This window comes from Peromyscus californicus, unplaced genomic scaffold (assembly GCF_007827085.1).
Source record: "Peromyscus californicus insignis strain IS unplaced genomic scaffold, ASM782708v3 Scaffold_7__1_contigs__length_154581171, whole genome shotgun sequence".
Lineage (NCBI taxonomy): Eukaryota > Metazoa > Chordata > Mammalia > Rodentia > Cricetidae > Peromyscus > Peromyscus californicus.
The window spans coordinates 52,004,400-52,021,599 of record NW_026294595.1 but is presented as its reverse complement, the minus strand read 5'-3'; the positions used below and the strand labels follow the sequence as shown (position 1 = coordinate 52,021,599).

Sequence of the window (17,200 nt, the reverse complement as noted above, 5' to 3'; positions counted from 1 at the left end):
TTATATCTCCCTAGGAGTAAAAAGTGATTTTTTTTTAATGCTTGAAGCACTGCTCACACACATTGCATCTACAAAAATAATCTCAGTCGCATAAATATGCAACATCTTGAAAGTAGTTCAGCATCACTTTCAGAAGCATCCTTTTCCTTCTTGGTCCTTAGAGCTTCATAGTTTAAAAACGTGTTAGAGGTTTTCAAGCTCTGCGAGGCTCATGTGTTCAGACAATTAACTTCTTCATTAGGTTCTGGGTAGAAGTTCCCACCCATGGCCACACTGGCTCAGTCTCTTTCCAAGGACTGAGGAGATGGGCTCAGCTCCATTCCCACAGAGCCAAGGATAGGGGTGAGTTTCTATGGTATGGGAGTCACTCTGCTAACTGTAGGTATTTAAATAGCTGCATTTAGTGTTGGAGAAATGAAGGCATTCACGAGCACATTCTGTTTCCAGATTCAAAGATTACAGCTACAAGGCATGCTACAAACACAGGCAACAGCAAAGGAGATTGCCAAAGATAAGGAAGATTGTCTTCATTTCAATATTAATAAGGTAGCTGCTTTGAAAGCCAACATGTGCCTACAACCTCCAAGTTTCAGACTTTCCCAGTGATCCTAAGTCATTGAGTGCCTAGAGCTGTTTCCACTCGCCTTGGGGAAACTTCTGAGAACTAATGATTCAATTACACAATCACAGGGTATGAATGGCTGAAAGCAATTCTGGCTTAATGGATTATGAGCATAGTCAATGCTGGAAACACATATAAAGTCTCGTTTAAAAGAAATAAACCCCTAAATCCAACGGGCACTTCTGAAATTCATTTGGGGGGAAATACTTCAAGTTTTTTTTTTTTTTTATACTGGCCTGGAGGGAGAAACAATGTTTAAAAAAATTCTAAAAACAAGCCTAGACAAGAACAAAACCAATAATAAGCAAGAAAGAAGCAGAATTACAAAGTCAAATTGGGCACCATAAAGTTTTAGAGCCAGATAAAGGTTGAGAGAGAAAAACAAAAACAAAACCCAAAAAAATGATTCACAATGCTTGCCATCCTAGGCAGGGAAGTGGGAAATTAAATACATTTTCAAGTCTTTCCAAAGGTATTTTTGGAGACAACCGAAAGCGTTTGAAAGGTCTGTGGCCAACCTGGCCCATATCAGGAGACAGTGTCTTTGAGCTTGGAGACGATTTTCTTGTCCTTCACTCTGCGATTCTGAAACCAAATGGTTACTTGTCTCTCGGATAGGTTCGTGGCAGCCGAGATCCGCCGCCTCTTGTCCTTGTTAATGAACTTGTTAATGGCATACTCGTTCTCCAGTTCTTTGAGCTGCAGTTTGGTGTAAGGCACCCTTTTCTTCCTTCCCCGTCGGTAGACACACATGTCAGGCTGATTTAAAGCCACATCCCCTGGCACAAACAACAGCATGGGAAAAGTTAGACTGGGATACTTGGAGCACCTAAGCTTTGAGTTGCGTGATGTGAATGTATCTGTGTACGCACCAGTACTGGGCAGGGGTAGAGAATAAAGAAAATGAGATTGTTTATACTTTATTATTATTTACACAGACATATTATTTACACATTATTAAAGAAAGACTATTTGTACTTCAAGACAAAGGCTAATTTGATGGATCATCATGGTTTTTCAAACCGGCATTTTAACAAGCCTGGGATTTTATGGTCTGGTTATTGGGGAAAGCTCATAAGGGCCGTTTCTGCAATTGCCAGTTGCATACATTCAAACACACACACACACACACACACACACACACACACACACACACACACACTTCAGATCTTTTACTCAAGCTTTAATTTCTGTTCTTGTGTTTGGGGATTTATGGGCTCTAAGAAGCATTAGTAGGTCATTGGAACCTCACTTGAAAAAGTGGGGGCCCAACTCTGACACCTTTTAGCCTTTAGTTGGGAGGGAGGGAGAGAAGGAGGGAGGGAGGGAGAGAGAGAGAGAGAGAGAGAGAGAGAGAGAGAGAGAGAGAGAGAGAGAGAGAGAGAGGCAAAGGTAACTAAAGCTCTTGAACTTTAGTGGGTAAAAGTATCTTGCTGCACGGGGAAGGAAAACAATTTCGGAGGCAGTTTTAATTGGGAAAGCTACAGATTACAGAAACTAGACAAACTTTTCTAGTGTGTTAAACCTGGGTCAGGCCCGGAGCATAAGTAACCACTCCTAAGTAGGGGGTTTTCTTTTCTTCCTCTCCCACCCACCGCGTGTTCCTCACTTTCCTACGTTGCTCCTACCTGGAAAGGATGATTTCCAAAAATGGGACCCCTGTGGCTGGTCCTTGGCACAGTACACCTGGCTGTTCCACCCGTTGGCTAGTGTCCAGGACTGGTAGCCCTCCATGGAGATGTACGCCTCGTGCCGAGGTTCCCCGGATCCAAAAGTGGACACCATGTCGATATACCCAGGCACGTGCTGATAGGGACTTGTGTAGCCCTGGTAGAAGGACACTTCCTTGGCTCGCGCGGGTACCTCGTTGGTCGGTACGCTGCTGCTCGCCAGGCCCGACACGTCCATGTACTTCTCCACGGGGAAACCTCCCAAAGAGGCGTGCGGCGACGACTTGAGAGCGTTCTGCTGTAAGCCCACACCATGCGACATGCGGCAGCTGTAGTAGCCGTTGCCGAAGTGGTAGCCATAGCCCAGCGCCGGAGCGCCCGGGGGTGCAGCAGCGGTCGCAGCGGCCGCCGGCGCGGGACACTCTTTAGCCACGGGAGCCTCGGGGCGAGTGGCGATCACAGCCGAGGATGACGACGACGAGGAGGAGCCTGTGCGCTCAGAGGTCCCCGGGTACGCGAAGCTGGAGGCCGCCGCCGCCGCCGCAGCGGCCGCCGCCGCTGCCGCCGCCGCGCGTCCGGAATGTGTCCCCGCGAACACCGGCGCCGACAGGAAGCCGCGACACTGGCCGGGCGCCGCCACGGAGGACGAGGAGGAGGCCGGCGCCGCCCCAGCGGCCCCGCCGTCCGCCCGCAGCCCGTCCATGTCCCAAGTCCCCGAGCGGCTCATGGCCCGGCCTGGCCCGGCCCAGGCCCCGGCCTCGGCCCCGCGCAGGACACCATGGCGCGCAGCGCCTCCTCCCTCCTCGCTGTGCTCCGCGCCGCGCTCGCTCCCGCCCTCTCCCTCCCGTCCTCTCTCCCTCTGCGAGCCTCCCGCCTCCTGCCCGCCCGCCCGCCCGCCCGCCCGCCCTCCAACAGGTTAGCTCATCGCGGGACGTTTATAAAAACGAAGTTCAGGTTGGGAGGGGGCCTGGGCCGGTCGGGGGGCCGCCTCCCGCCCCGAGGGCGCCGGCGGGGGACCGTGCCATTGGTTGCTCCGGGCCACGTGGGGGTGGGGGCGCGGGCGAGCCTGGCTCCCAGCCGGGATCTGGCTGGACCCACCCACCCGGCCCCCACCCCTCCTCAGCCCTTGGGAGGCCCACCCCCCATTCCCGCCCTCCCCCCCCCCCACCCCCCAGACCCAGGAGTTTGCGCTGCAGCCACCCCCTCGAGTTGATTGCGCGACGGCCCATCTCAGGCCTGTCTGCGAGGCGGGCGCCGAGGCCTGCGCCTCATCTCCACAACCGCTGTTTTTGCCACCTCTTTTTGGTTCCTCGAGCTGCACACCAAAATGAGGGTGGAGGACAGAGGTGGTCAGAACGAGGTGGAAACAGAGCAATGCTTCTTTGTTTTTGTTTGTTCAAAAAAAAAAAAAAAAAAAAAACAAAACCCCAAACCTGTTGCTTAGTCTTCCTCTACACCCCAAATTCGAGACAGCTCATTTTTCTTACCTTGAACTTACCTATCGGGTAAGAGCATTCCACACAGAGATCAGTAGCAGCAGATTCTTCCTATACAGACACCATCAGCTCACAAAATACTCTCGAAACGCCCTTGGGGCGCCTCAGAGACTTACACCTCACCTCAGCTGGACAATCTGCACAACTAGGAAGTTCACGGATGCCAGGCCCACATCTCTTCCCTCAGCCAGCCGGGAGTCACTTCGCCTGGCTGGCCTTCTTAGTCTCAGCCTGGCCTCCTCCCGACTGGCAGAAAGACTGCGTGACCAGAGCGGGAGGAGAAGGCCACTCAGCAGACCGCCACGAATCTTCTGCGCCTCGCCCACAGCCTACCGGCCTCTTGAATTTTGCAGCCACCACCCACCCCCGCCCGTTACTCATACCAATTAATTGAAAACTTCACTTTCCCAGGGACCTTTGTTTCGTTTCCTTTTCCAGGCTGCCAACTGCAGAGAATTGAGTGTGCCAAGTTAAAAGGATTTTTTTTCCCCCCAAGTAAAGTCGGGGCTGGTGAGAGAAGCCGTCCAGAACGCCTAGGTCCGACTTTCACAGGGACAGGGTAGGCTCTTGTGGCAGCACCGGAGGAGCTAATCTCAGCTTTGGGGGTATATCTGCTAGAGTGTTAGATATGACAGTTCTAATCCCTCTGTATTCCCACCCCCACCTCCACTCCCCGTCATCCTTCGGCCCCAGAGTCCCAGCACAACTATCCTGGGATCTTAGCAACTTATGGGGCTCCCTTGTGAGTCCTGAGATGAATCTAGGTCTCCTGGGAGCAATACCAGACTTGGTGAGACAAGAGTGGTGGGTGGGTGTAAGAGCCTCAGCGCGAGCCAATTTGGTGCTGTGCTATCCACCTTCCAGATGAGTTTATCTCTTAAGAAAACCACTCCTCTAAACTTGTGGTTCTGAAGCCAGCTTTGTCGCCCAGCGCCTTGAAAATAGGCTCTGAAAAAGAAGAAAAGATGAGAAAGACTGAACAAGGTCCTTCTGGGCCTGGTCTGGTCTGGTCTTGCAGGGTGGGCTGATGGCGTTGGGCGTGTTGACACAAAAAAACACACAGTAACCATAAAAAGGCTCAAATAAAGGGGAGGGGGATGAGAGGTACTAGAAGAGAGAAGTAAGAGAATTTGTTTGACTTTTAAAAGCCCCAGACACGGTCATGGTCAAATTCAAATCGGGAGAGTCTCTCCCGGGCTTAGCAGAACTGTGGTGAACAGTCATTTGCTGATCGGGATAGTTTGGATTACTTGAGAGAAGGTAAAAGTTAGCAAGGGTGGTAGACTGCGGTTCAAGGGCCAGGGAGTGAAGCTGCTGAGTTTTTAAAGAGGTTAACAATTAGATTTTCACCTTCTGTTGTTTTCCTTTCTGTTTGTTACTCAGAACAACATGGGAGCTCTTGATATTTCTCCCCTGTAGCTTCAAACATTTGCTGACATAAAAAAAAACAACAAAACAAACAGAAATACTAGAACCAACAAACTTTCAGTCTCCCCCAAACCCAATATTTTAGTGGTTTTGTGCTCTTGGACTTCCGTACCATATTTTAAAATCTGATTAATACATTTAATAAACATTATGTATTTAAAATGAAGAAAATAAAATTAAAACAATAACAAAGAGTTTTTCATGTTCTGTGATTCCAGTTCACACACTAACCTTGACTCATTTTTTTCATACAAGAAATTAAGTTGTACTCGACTGGGAGGGAAATTGGGATTAATGCTCAGATTGAAACCTCTCTATATGGCCTTCTTCCCAATAATGCTCTGTGGTGCCCTTGTAGATCTTGGAGTTTCTCTGCCAATTTTAAAGGTTATTCAGAAATAAAGGCAATTTTAACTAACGCTTTTTGCCCTTTGCTATCCTGGGTTTTTCTGTGACTTCAACAAAGTTAAGTCTCAGGCATTGCAGGAGGAGCAGGTAAGGAAAAGCGCTCAGATGGGCCCCATAGGTAGAACCCCAAACCCCAGCACCCCAGGGAAGTTACTGTTGTTGGGTCATGGTGTTGAGGTTTGCTACTAGGCAATGCCAGAATTGCTTTTGTATATGAACTAATAAGGTCCATAGTTTACATGATGATAGGAAGGTATGGAGAGGATTCTGAGGTTAAATGGGAAGAAATGTTTTCATTTAGCTTGTGTGTCTTGTATCCAAGTTGAAATTTAATTGTAATCCTTCCTTTTTTCTTTAATTTTTGAGACACAGACCCACTCTGTGGCCCAGACCTGCTCAAAATTCCAAAAGGGGTGGGATTACAGGAATAAGCCACTATGCTAGGCTCATAATCATTTTCGTCAGATGTCCAAGAGCACAGGGTGAGCCCTACATTTGTGTGTGGGTATATCACAGTGAAAATTTAACAAAAGAAACAGGTTTTGTTAAGCAAAAGAGTTTTGCAATGACAAGTGTCTCCAAATACTTACCTATTGTTCTGTGAAAAAAAAATTGATTTGTTTCCTGATTTTGGTGGAAAACTTATCATGTCCTTTGTTGTACAAAGTGCCCCCTGGCTTCTCTTTCTCCGTCACCTGCTCCTATTCCTTCTCTCCCTCTCGAAGAAGGAATTCTGAAAATTCCTTTAGATAATTGAATCTGTGCTGGAGTCATACCGTCTGTTCTTCCTTGTAGATCTTACACATTGTGCATCTGTGTGGGGTGGAAAACGGATGGATACAGGCTAGGATTTACACTTACTGAAGTGTCCTGCTTACCAAGATAGCAATGAGCTCAATTAACCACATAATTGCTGCCTGTAACAACCAGAATGGCAGGGTCCTGCCACAATGGGGTTGTGGGAGAGTCCTTTGAAAATATTTACCTTAATGGTCACAACCAGGAAATAAAAGATACTCTGTTAATTAACTTTTGAGAAACCAAAGATTCAGTAGGAAAAGTCTGGACTCAGAAGCAAGGTTTTAAGTTGAGTGGAACTGGCTGCTGGGTGTTTTTAACCATGTCTATCTGCTGGCTCTGGAGCTTGTTTTCCCTCTCCAGCTAACAACCAACTTCACTCAGGCTGGGGAAAAAACAAAAGAGCAAACAAACAAAGCATGAAGTAAAACCCAAACAAAAAAACCCTCCGGTGTAGAAAAGGGGGTTTGAGCAACAGTGAGAGAATGAAATCCTGTGTTTGGGGCATTATCTATGTCTCGAAGTGGAATCCTTTTGGGTTTAGCCACAAAATTAGCCTCTATTAAAGGAAAATCTCATGCAACAACAAAGATCCTCTCCATATACCACATGATTCTTTAAAATTTCAAGGTCGCCTCCCATAGGACAGCAGGTCCTTATCTGAGATGGAGAGAACTTACCTAGCCTTGGACGGTAGGAAATAGGGAGGGTCTTCCCTTCCAAAGAAATACTTAAATATTAAATACTTAAAGCTTAGGCTTTACTGCAGAGGAGGCTCTGGGAAGACAGGGCCAGAGCTGGAGGACCGAATAATTTCCTTCTTTCTTTCTAAATAGAAGTGCGGATTGCAATTTGCTGTTTTGTCTCACATTTGGAAAATGTGAGCTTCAGTAACACACTTTTCTAACTGTCTAAATGTTTACTGTCAGCAGTCAGGTCAAATAGAAGCCTATTGCCATTTCAGATCACTCACATTCTCTATGGGCAATCCACGTTATGGGTATCAGCAAGGCAGAGGCGATGAAGGGTAGGAAATCGCCTAAACAAGTAGGAGGAGCTGGGAGGCTGGCTAAGGATGCCAGTGTTGGGGCTCTGGATCCCTGAAAGGCGCCCGCAGTTCCCCGCGCCTGGCGCTAGATGTCTCTGCAAGTTCTTGGGTCTCGTCTGATGGCACATAAACTCCAGGCAAGCGGCAAGTCTGAGCAGCCTCAAAGGCCAGGAAGAAAGTGCCCACCCAAGCCCTCACCTACAACCGTCCTAGGGTAGCCTGGAACTGCAGGATAGGGGCGGGAGGCGAGGAGAAGGAAAATTGAAGCTACTGGGCCGACCCAAGTGAGGCTGAGTGCTAGAGGCTTGCCTGCGGAGGAAAGTGATCATGAAGTCGCTCTAGCGAAGGCAGGCTTGGTTACTCCAGCCCTCACCCTCTCCTATAAATCGAAACCTGGTTGTGAGGACCGCGCTTAGCCTAGAGAAAACATGCCAGGCCCACGGCTCAGACTCTGGAGATGCTTGCTCTCTGTAGTCCCAGCTCTCCAGCTACCTTGAGACTTACATCATCTTGAGAACTCGTGGTACTGACTGTCGCCCTCCATCAGGAAGTCTAGCATCATCAGCTCGGCTCAGACCACCGCACTGTGCGGGCCCCGTTGCAGCTCCGGCTTTATTCTCGACCCACCCCTCTGCAAATCTGAGACAAATTTTTACCTGAAGTCACAGGCCAAATGTTTAACAGTTCACTCGGGGGACCCACTGCTTACAAGAAACACTTAGTTTGGAGGCCTAACCCCACCCCAGGGGGAAAAGAAAGACAGAAAGAAAGGAAGGGGAAAGGAGAGAGAGAGAGAGAGAGAGAGAGAGAGAGAGAGAGAGAGAGAGAGAGAGAGAGAGAGAGAAATATAGGTTTCTGGCCTTCATTTACATCACTCTTTCCAGCAAAATTGTACTTTTTGGATAATATGGAGAAAGTTTTTCCTGCATGTCACCTCACTCCCCCATCTGAAAATCCCTTTGAAGTCATGGGCATGGGTTAGCTTCTTGTGTAACTGAGTGGTCTTGTACTTTGAAGACACCAAAGGCTGAAAACTGGAACGGTTTCTAGTCACTCTGAAATGTTACCATCTGCTAAGTGCAGTGAAAAGTTATGGATGTCTTTCTTGGTGATAGTTTCCAAGTGTACTTGCTGTAACAAACATTCTAGAAACGCAATAATAGTATTCTTAAAAGGTGCAAAATAGCTTCCAAACCACTAAATGAATGAAGACGGCGTGGAGAAATGGTGTTTTCCATTTTCTGAGGTTGGACTTGGCCAGCTTTTGGAACCAGAGGCGGCGAGTCCTTAAAGAAGGGAAGAAATGGACCCATAGGCGACAGAGGAAGGGGGTCATCTTCTTAGGCCGCCGAGGCTTCTGCGACAGAAAAGCAGCTCCCAGCCGCTGAAACCGCGAGGAAAACAGATGGGGGCGCCAAATGACAGCAATAAAGGCATCGGCGGATTTCCGCCCAGGCTGAGCGACCACTTGCTGCCAGGGTCTCGGCCCCCCACGGAGCCTAGCCTAGACCAAAGAGTCTCTTATAGTACCTTGGGTAAGCAAGGATTGGGTATCAGGACCCTCTGTCTCCGGGACACTGGAGCAGCGACTGCCAGGACCGGTGGAACTGGGCATCTTGGCTGACAGGCAGGTGGGGGTGAGCGCAGGGCTGGACTCCTATTGTGCAAACAGCAAATAGAGTAGCCGAAAGTGCCAGGGGCTGGGTGACCACTAGGGTAGGATAGCCAACTGGGACAGGGGCAAAGGTGGATGCTGGGTCAAGTTCTCAGATGGAGGCCATAGGCTTCCAGACAATTCTCCTTAGCCTTCGAGCTTATCCAGCTGTCCTCTTACGATTTTAAAGAGGTGGGATTGACTTTCTCAGCAAAGCTTTCTTGTAGAAATAAGTTGGCGCCAAGGCGAAGAGGAGGGAAACTTTTGGCATTAACTATATATGTGCACACATGTATATAAATATACTTCACACCTCACATCCCCTTACATTCCTGACGCGCCCCCAACGGGTCCAAGGTTAAAAAGAAAGCGCCAACGGACAGATGGGCAATTAGATCAAGGGTTTGCCCCTTAACACACCCCAATGTTCTGGGTGTGTCCCAGAGAGGGAAGGAGGGGGCCCCAGGTTAGGGTCTGAGTTGGTGTTGTGACCGGGATGCAAAACCCGAGACCAGCGCCCAGACTGCCCGGCTCTCCAGGCTGCTTCGGAAGCTCACACGCTGGACCATTGACTACTGTCCCTGTCCTCCGTGGACCTCGCCAGTGCGGGCGAATCTCTGCCTCCGGGGCAGCTGGCGAGCGAACCGGCACGACGAACCCGAGTCCCGGCAGGGTGGGGCGCAAGCGCGGGAGGAGATGAGCGGATTTGAGTGAAGATTGATCTTCCTTAAAATGGTTGCCACCGGCGTCATTATGACTATCAAAGTTATCGCCAAGAGGCTCAGCCTCCAGCCTCGGGCGGGAAGGAGAAGAGGCAAGGTTGGTCGGAGACTCTCTGTGCCTCCACCCAGCACCAGGAACGCCAGGGGCCACAGGTAAGGGGCTAGGGTGGAGAAGGGGGGACAGAGAGGTGGAAGAGGGCAGCAGGGGACTCCTTCCCCTCCACTTTGACCCCGACACCCAGTTACTTTGCCACAAATACCTCTATTTGAGAAGGGTCGGGGAAAGCTGCATATTTAAAGAAGTGGATTCGGAGCGGCCCCTATGGTACGGTAAATCACGATTGTGTTTAAAGTTAGCTGTCGAATTCTACTATCAAACCGTCCAGTCTAGTTCATTTCCCCCTAGGGGAAAATGCGAGGGCGAGAAGCTTATCCATCAGCCAGATTATAAAACTAAAAATCTAGGGTCTTCGAGTTCAGAAGTCAGTCTGAAAACAGTGGTAGAAAATCAGAGGTGTAATGATTTCCGTTTGGAGGCACGGGCCCTATGTACCTCCCCAGCCACGTAGCAAGAAAGCCTTTTCAAAAGTCTACAAGATATTCTCTCTCTCTCTCTCTCTCTCTCTCTCTCTCTCTCTCTCTCTCTCTCTCTCTCTCGTTCTCGGAAGGGAGAATCCAGATGGAGAGGAAGAAGTAAGGAGAGAAAGAACTGAGGGTCCTATTCGTTAAACAAAATACTTATTATTAATATTTGGTTCTTAAAACAGAAAGATAAGTAATCCTGACAGGAGCGGGCACAAGGTCTTCTTACGCAGCTCTTCCTGTATCCTCCCCCTTACCCGCCCCCCTTACGCCCCCAGCTTGTAAATGTTAAAACAAAACAAAACAAAAAAACTTCCCAAGGATCTACTCTGGAAAATCAAAGCATTATCTATTATTTAACACGTTATCTGTGTCCGTGGAAAAAATGAGGAAGGCGCTGCATGATTAGGACCTAAGGGGCAACCCAGCAAACTGAGAGCGTAATGATGCCCCTAAATGAAGGGGGAAATGTGCCGCGGCGTGCTCTATTAATCAGACTGTCAATTTCACCCCCGAGGCCAAACCCCCGGGCGAGCAGAACTGGCTGGGAGCGGGCAAAGGACCGGAGCCTTCTTCCTCACTTCTCGTGTCTTCTCGTCTCCTACCTGGATCTATTTGTCTGCTCTGAAGTCGCCTTCATTACCCACTGACAGGAGCGTGTATTTATTTGCTTATAAACCTGTTACAATAAATGATTATTCGAACGGCGTCATTCGTACCTTAATGACGAGCGGGCGCTACTTTTTGATGAATGACATCTCCGACTCGGAAGGATGTATGGGTCATTTTGACCAGTCATTCCCTCGCTCTGGCATCCCACAATTTTTCCGCCTCCCTCCAAAAGAGATAATAATATTTAGAGCCGCTTGCTGGGGCTGAATGAGAATCAGTCCTAGGCGCAGCCCATCATTAAGACGGGACAGCCAGGCCACTGTGACATTTTTTAGAAAGCTGAGATGATGGAAAGAATAAGAAAAGAGATGATTCTGATGGAGAGAGGGCTCCATAGCCCTACTGCTGGCAAGAGGTTCTCCAATTTGTCCGATTCGGCTGGCAGTGCTGTGCTGGAGGCCTTGGAAAATTCGCAGCACCCGGCTCGCCTCAGTCCGCGCCTGCCGTCCGCTCCCCTGCACGGCCCTCTGGGAGACCTCCCTGCCAAGGGCAAATTCGAAATAGACACTTTGTTCAACCTGCAGCACCCGAGCAGCGAAAGCACCGTCTCCTCCGAAATCGCCTCCGCCACCGAGAGCCGCAAGAAGCCTGGTCATTACTCAGAGGCGGCCGCCGAGGCCGACATGAGCAGCGACGTGGAGGTGGGCTGCTCGGCACTGCGCTCCCCCAGCGGCCTGGGCGCCGCGCCGCTCAAGGAAAACAATGCCAAAGGTAACCGGGCAGCCCGCGGGCTCTGGCCGCATCCTCCGAGCGCCCTCGCGGGCCCCGCCAGTTCTTTCCACACCTTGGCGGGTCTCCGACCAGCAACGGGAGTGCTGCACAGAATTGGCAGGGGCAGGGGAGGGACGCATGCTGGGGACCGTACCCTCTGGCTCTGCTTTTGGAGCTTGCTAACACAGCCCGGGCCTGTTGGAGCCACAGGAGCCAGGCCCGCTGACCCAGGCTCCAGCCCAAGTCGGAGCAAATGTTTCGGCTTGCCGATCTAAGACCCGGGGCGAGGCGATCTAGTTGCTCATTTGCTCTTGGGGAAGGGTGCACTGGGCAGGGCCTCCGAACTCTGCTGCCTCTGGAGCCCCCAGGGCCGGGTGGAGGGGGAACTGCTCTGGATAAATCTGAGAGTCTGGCCCCGCACCTCTGCACTACTGCTTCAAGCAGCGGCAGAAAAGAGTTGAAAAGTAGGCACCCCCCCCCCCCTTTACAGGCTGGGGTTTGAGCTGCAGATGCTTTGAAAAATCTTAAGATATTTTAAACCCAAAGGCTGTCAAAGAAAGGTAGGAGGCCGTCCTGTGGTTCCCAGACCATGTCAAACCCACAGCTTCTCAAACCGCGTCCGAGGTAGGCATTTTTTCCCTCGGCCGATTTTCCTACCGAGTGGAAATTTTCTAATTATTGAAAAAAAGAACAACCATCTTAAATTCCGTTTCTATTATTTGGTTAGGAAGGGCTCCCCCAAACTTCATTGATTCCATTAACGGCAGCAATTTGTAAGCCTGACAGACCCCATCAATTCTGACAGCGACTTTCCTTTCTGGAAAGCACTGTTGCCAGCTCAGGGTTCTCGGGGCCCCCCTACAGCTAGCTACTCATGCTTTGTGGATTGTTTGCTTGCTAGGGTACTCGGAGAGCGGCTCGGTCGCGGGCACCACGACGTCGGCCTCAGGCTCGGGCCTCGGCAGTCTGCATGGAGGCGGCGGCGGCGGCGGCGGCGGCAACAGCGGGGGCGCGGCGTTGGGCGGCTCCGGCTCGGGCTCCGGCGCCGATCAGGTGCGGCGATACCGCACGGCGTTCACCCGTGAACAGATCGCGCGCTTGGAGAAGGAGTTCTACCGGGAGAACTACGTGTCTCGGCCCCGCCGGTGCGAGCTGGCCGCAGCGCTCAACCTGCCCGAAACCACCATCAAGGTATCGATTCTGGCGCATGCCTGTTCAGGCCTCCCTCGGGGCACCTGGTTGATGTTTCTTTTCCCCCCTCTTTTCTCCTTTTCTGGGTGGCGAGGGTTAGCTGTGGAAGTCCACCGGGGCTTGTCACCGAAGGAGTAGGCTTATCTATTTCTCCTGCACGAAATCCCAATCGGTTGGCAGGCCTGGCTGACCTGAGATGGCATCCTGAATCGCGAGGCCCATGCTTCAGATCGGCTCCCCGCCCTGCTCAGTTCTGCCCAACGGCTGCCCAGGTGCCCCCTCGCCTGTGGCCAAGGTCCTATTTTGCCTTAAGCGGCAAGGCAGGCTGGTTTTTGTTCCCCCCGGCACAAACCCGAGGTGAAACTTTTCATTCGCTCCTGATCGTGGAGATTTATTTCTAACATAAACCGTCAGTATCTGAAGAAAAGGTTACAGTATTTTTAAAAAAAAATCGATTGGATTGAGAACGTAGTTTCCTAAAGAATTTTCCTCCTGGGCAACAGGAAACAACGAAATTGTTCTTGCTTATATATGTATATATATTTAGGTTATTAATTTTTATTATGCATCCGTCAGAAATGGCTGGAAACTAGGTAGCCTTGGTGAGCACTTCAAGGAGCATTCGACTCTCTAGCAAAAGAAGCCACCCCATGGGATAAGAGACGGGTATAGAAGTCCTCCAGTTTGATCGGGCTTTCTTTCATTTAGAGTTGTGACGAATGATGTCTTTATTATTAGATACTATGCTAGGAGGGGGTAGAAAAGTTCCCTTTCCAGGTTCCGGGCACATAGCTTTTCGCCACTCATTGAAAGCAAATGATTCCAACAAAATCATCCTTTCAATACCCTAATCGGACCCATACCCCTAGGGAATGGTCCTCGCAGCTCCGAGGGCTCAAGGCCTGGAGCCGCTACCTCTCAGAAAAAACTGGAGACAGCCTCTCTTCAAAGGCTGCCCGGAATCCCCGTGCAAATCCCGGGATTGACAGACCGGTGTTCAGTGAGGCTGGGCACCGGTGGGTGGGTAGACCGAGGGAGATAAAAGGTTGGTTTGGGATGAGGAAGAAGAAGAAGAAGAAGAAAAAAAAAGCAGCAAGTGTAGAGCCAGAACCTGAGGAGTCGCATTAAACAGGAGAGGGGACTCCTTTGGCTGTGGAGGGTGTACCCTAGGAGGCTGGCAAGTTTCTGGGCACCCCGTCCCATCTCGGAGAGCGAGGGGATTGAGGCAGAGAAGCAGGCCAGGCTGCTCTGGGACCGGGCAAGTGTTTGGAGACCCTGGGCGGGAGGGGGCTGGAAATACCCAGCGCTCCCTAACCCGGGCGGTGGCGCGGCTGTCCCCGCAGGTGTGGTTCCAGAACCGGCGCATGAAGGACAAGCGGCAGCGCCTGGCCATGTCGTGGCCGCACCCCGCGGACCCCAGCTTCTACACCTACATGATGACGCACGCGGCGGCCACCGGAAGCCTACCCTACCCTTTCCACTCGCACGTGCCGCTGCACTACTACCCGCACGTGGGCGTCACGGCGGCTGCAGCGGCCGCCGCCGCCTCGGGAGCGGCGGCGGCGGCCTCGTCGCCCTTCGCCACTTCCATCCGTCCTCTGGACACCTTCCGCGCGCTCTCGCATCCCTACTCGCGGCCCGAGCTGCTCTGCAGCTTCCGCCACCCCGGGCTCTACCAGGCGCCGGCGGCCGCCGCGGGGCTCAACAGCGCGGCGTCGGCTGCGGCGGCGGCGGCGGCGGCCGCGGCGGCGGCCTCCTCGGCGGCGGCGGCCGGGGCGCCCCCCAGCGGCAGCTCGGCGCCCTGCTCGTGCCTCAGTTGCCACAGCAGCCAGTCTGCGGCCGCCGCCGCCGCCGCCGCCGCGGCTGCGTTGGGTTCCCGGGGCGGCGGCGGCGGCGGCGGCGGCGGGGGCGGCGGCGGGGGAGCCGGGACGGCGGGCGGCTCGGACTTTGGCTGCAGCGCCGCGGCGCCGCGCTCCGAGAGCGGCTTCTTGCCCTACTCGGCCGCGGTGCTCAGCAAGACCGCCGTCAGCCCGCCCGACCAGCGGGACGAGGCGCCGCTCACCAGATAACTACGCCGCCGCCAGGGGCCGCGCCTGCCTCTCGGCGTGCGTCCCCTCGGGGCACCCCCCCACCTCTCCAGCTTGGCCCTCGGCTACCGCTGCCGCTAGGGGGCTCCCCGGGGCACCGGAGGGCGAAAGAAATCTGCCCGAGTTGGGGGGAGGGGGAAGGAGCCGGCGCGAAGGCCTGGAGGGGTTCCCACCCCCCCCAAAATGATCTCTATTTTTGTATCTCCAACCTAGCTGATCCCCACCCCCAACCCTACGCCTTCTAAACGTGGTTCCCGCTTTGTAGGCCCGGCTTTCCGTCTGTCTGGAGGCCTTGGTCTCCAGGAAGACAACTCCCCAAGGCCAGTTAGACTCCAGGGTGTCCAGTCCCGGTTGATCACCCTCCAGGGGGGCCCCAGTCGCCCGGGGGGGGGAGTGGCTAGAAGCCATGGGAGGCCGTGACAAAGAGAGAGAGCTGTGTGTGCCAGTCCGTGAGCGAGGGAGCGTTACCCCCGAGATTCATGCTGCTGCTCTTTTTCTTGTCTTTAAACGAGGGGGAGAAGGAAAGGCAGGTTTTCTCCGTCTCAGCTTGCTAAGGGGCCTTTGTCCGAGGGGAGCAGGAGGATGAAGTGTGAGAAGCCACAAGGCAGAAGGAGAGTACATGATATCTTTCACCGCGCACAGGGCTGCTGCGGTTTTCTCCAAAAGGACAAAGCCGAGGTGGGAAAGGATGGCGACCGCGCTTCCTTCTCTCCAGTCCACTACAGTTCTCTTTAGCCTTTGGTTTCAGTGCTTAGGAAACGGAACGGTTTTTTCTTTGCATATTTTATGTAAAATGTAATGGGTAACGAGGTTGCCACAGCCAGGCCAGGGAAGGAAAGGGAAACCCAGAGAAAGTGAGGGCCAGCCTGACAGATCATTGTAGTTTATGGAGAGGCATTTTCATCTCAGTTTTCCAACTGTCGAGTTTCACTCGATCTGGGAAATACTTGAATCTCTAGATAAGTGATATTATCCTAAGACGCTCCTTAGACACTTTTATGAGTTCGAACTCTGTGTTCCTCTCGACCCACTCTTTCCTTGTTTTCCTTTTCCTCGGGTAAAATGGTTCTTGGCATATTTCTCACGCATGTCTATTGCCTTCTTCTCTGCAAAAGCCACCGCTGGGTTGCTGAGACCTGTTCTGCCAACCCTGGCTACAGGGGGGGTTTCCCTGAACTTGAAGAAAGGTACATCAAAACCCACCAGTGTTAACTGCCACGTCAATTTTGATGCTAATAATGTGCAGATTATGACGAAAATTGCCAATCATGCTCTCTGATGGACCTCCTTTGAATGTGGAATTGGAGAAAAGTTCCCCGCACGGAGACCGGCTGTCAAGCACTAACAACCCGCTAAGGGAAGTCATTAGGAGAGACGGATAAGAGACTCGGTACATAAAACATTGTTCTTGGTGCATAGAATGTATGCTATTTAATGTTGTCTCTGTTACCTGAAGTGATTTCGCAGAAGAAAGCCACGTTCTTATCATCTCAATTGCCAATTTTCATTTTGGTAACTTGGACGCCCTGGGTAGACTTTTCTCTGTTAAGTTGATATTCCACCAATGTGAACAGCCTCATTAAATCAAGCCCAGATATTTCCATAATGCTCCCCGCAGAGCACTTCGCTCCTCACATAATGAGATTTTCTGAAGAGTTGAAGTCCTAAAATAACTTGCATGTTTAGGCCCAGCAAAGTGGGTGTATGTGTGTATGCAACCTGCGTGTGTATGTGTATATATATGTATGTATATGCATATATATATTCGTGCTCTTAAATACATATATAAGAGATACACACATCCATATATACACATTGGCACATTTTATGTGATTTATTTCAAATTTGTTTCCTGGCATATTTTTGTTATTTTTAAAGACACTGGATTTTAAAATTTCAATTCCTGAGGATAAATTTTTTCATTATATGTTGAAATAAATAATTTTTTCAGGAAAAATTATTTTTATCAAGTGGAAAAGATTCCAAGGGGAAGCAGTATTTCAAAACTCCTGTTATCTATTATGATATTTCCATAAAATATTAGAGAACTTCCCACGGAAATAACAATGATCTAAAAGTCAACTTCTTTTTTTCTAAAGAGATGAGACTAC

General features: G+C 51.2%; 2 protein-coding genes across 2 annotated transcripts; one reads left to right on the top strand and one right to left on the bottom strand.

Annotated features, from left to right (window-relative positions):
* Positions 1-1,150: 1,150 nt before the first annotated feature.
* Hoxd13 (homeobox D13) lies at positions 1,151-3,019 on the bottom strand. The gene is made up of 2 exons (XM_052722524.1): positions 2,251-3,019; positions 1,151-1,401 (listed from the first exon to the last, which is right to left on the bottom strand). Exons 1-2 carry the CDS (start codon positions 3,017-3,019, stop codon positions 1,151-1,153), a joined length of 1,020 nt encoding a protein of 339 aa, XP_052578484.1.
* An 8,252-nt stretch (positions 3,020-11,271) lies between these two features.
* On the top strand, positions 11,272-15,145 carry Evx2 (even-skipped homeobox 2). The gene is made up of 3 exons (XM_052726210.1): positions 11,272-11,811; positions 12,713-13,002; positions 14,346-15,145. The coding sequence occupies exons 1-3, from the start codon at positions 11,385-11,387 to the stop codon at positions 15,069-15,071; spliced, it is 1,443 nt and encodes a 480-aa protein (XP_052582170.1). The 5' UTR covers positions 11,272-11,384; the 3' UTR covers positions 15,072-15,145.
* Positions 15,146-17,200: the final 2,055 nt, after the last annotated feature.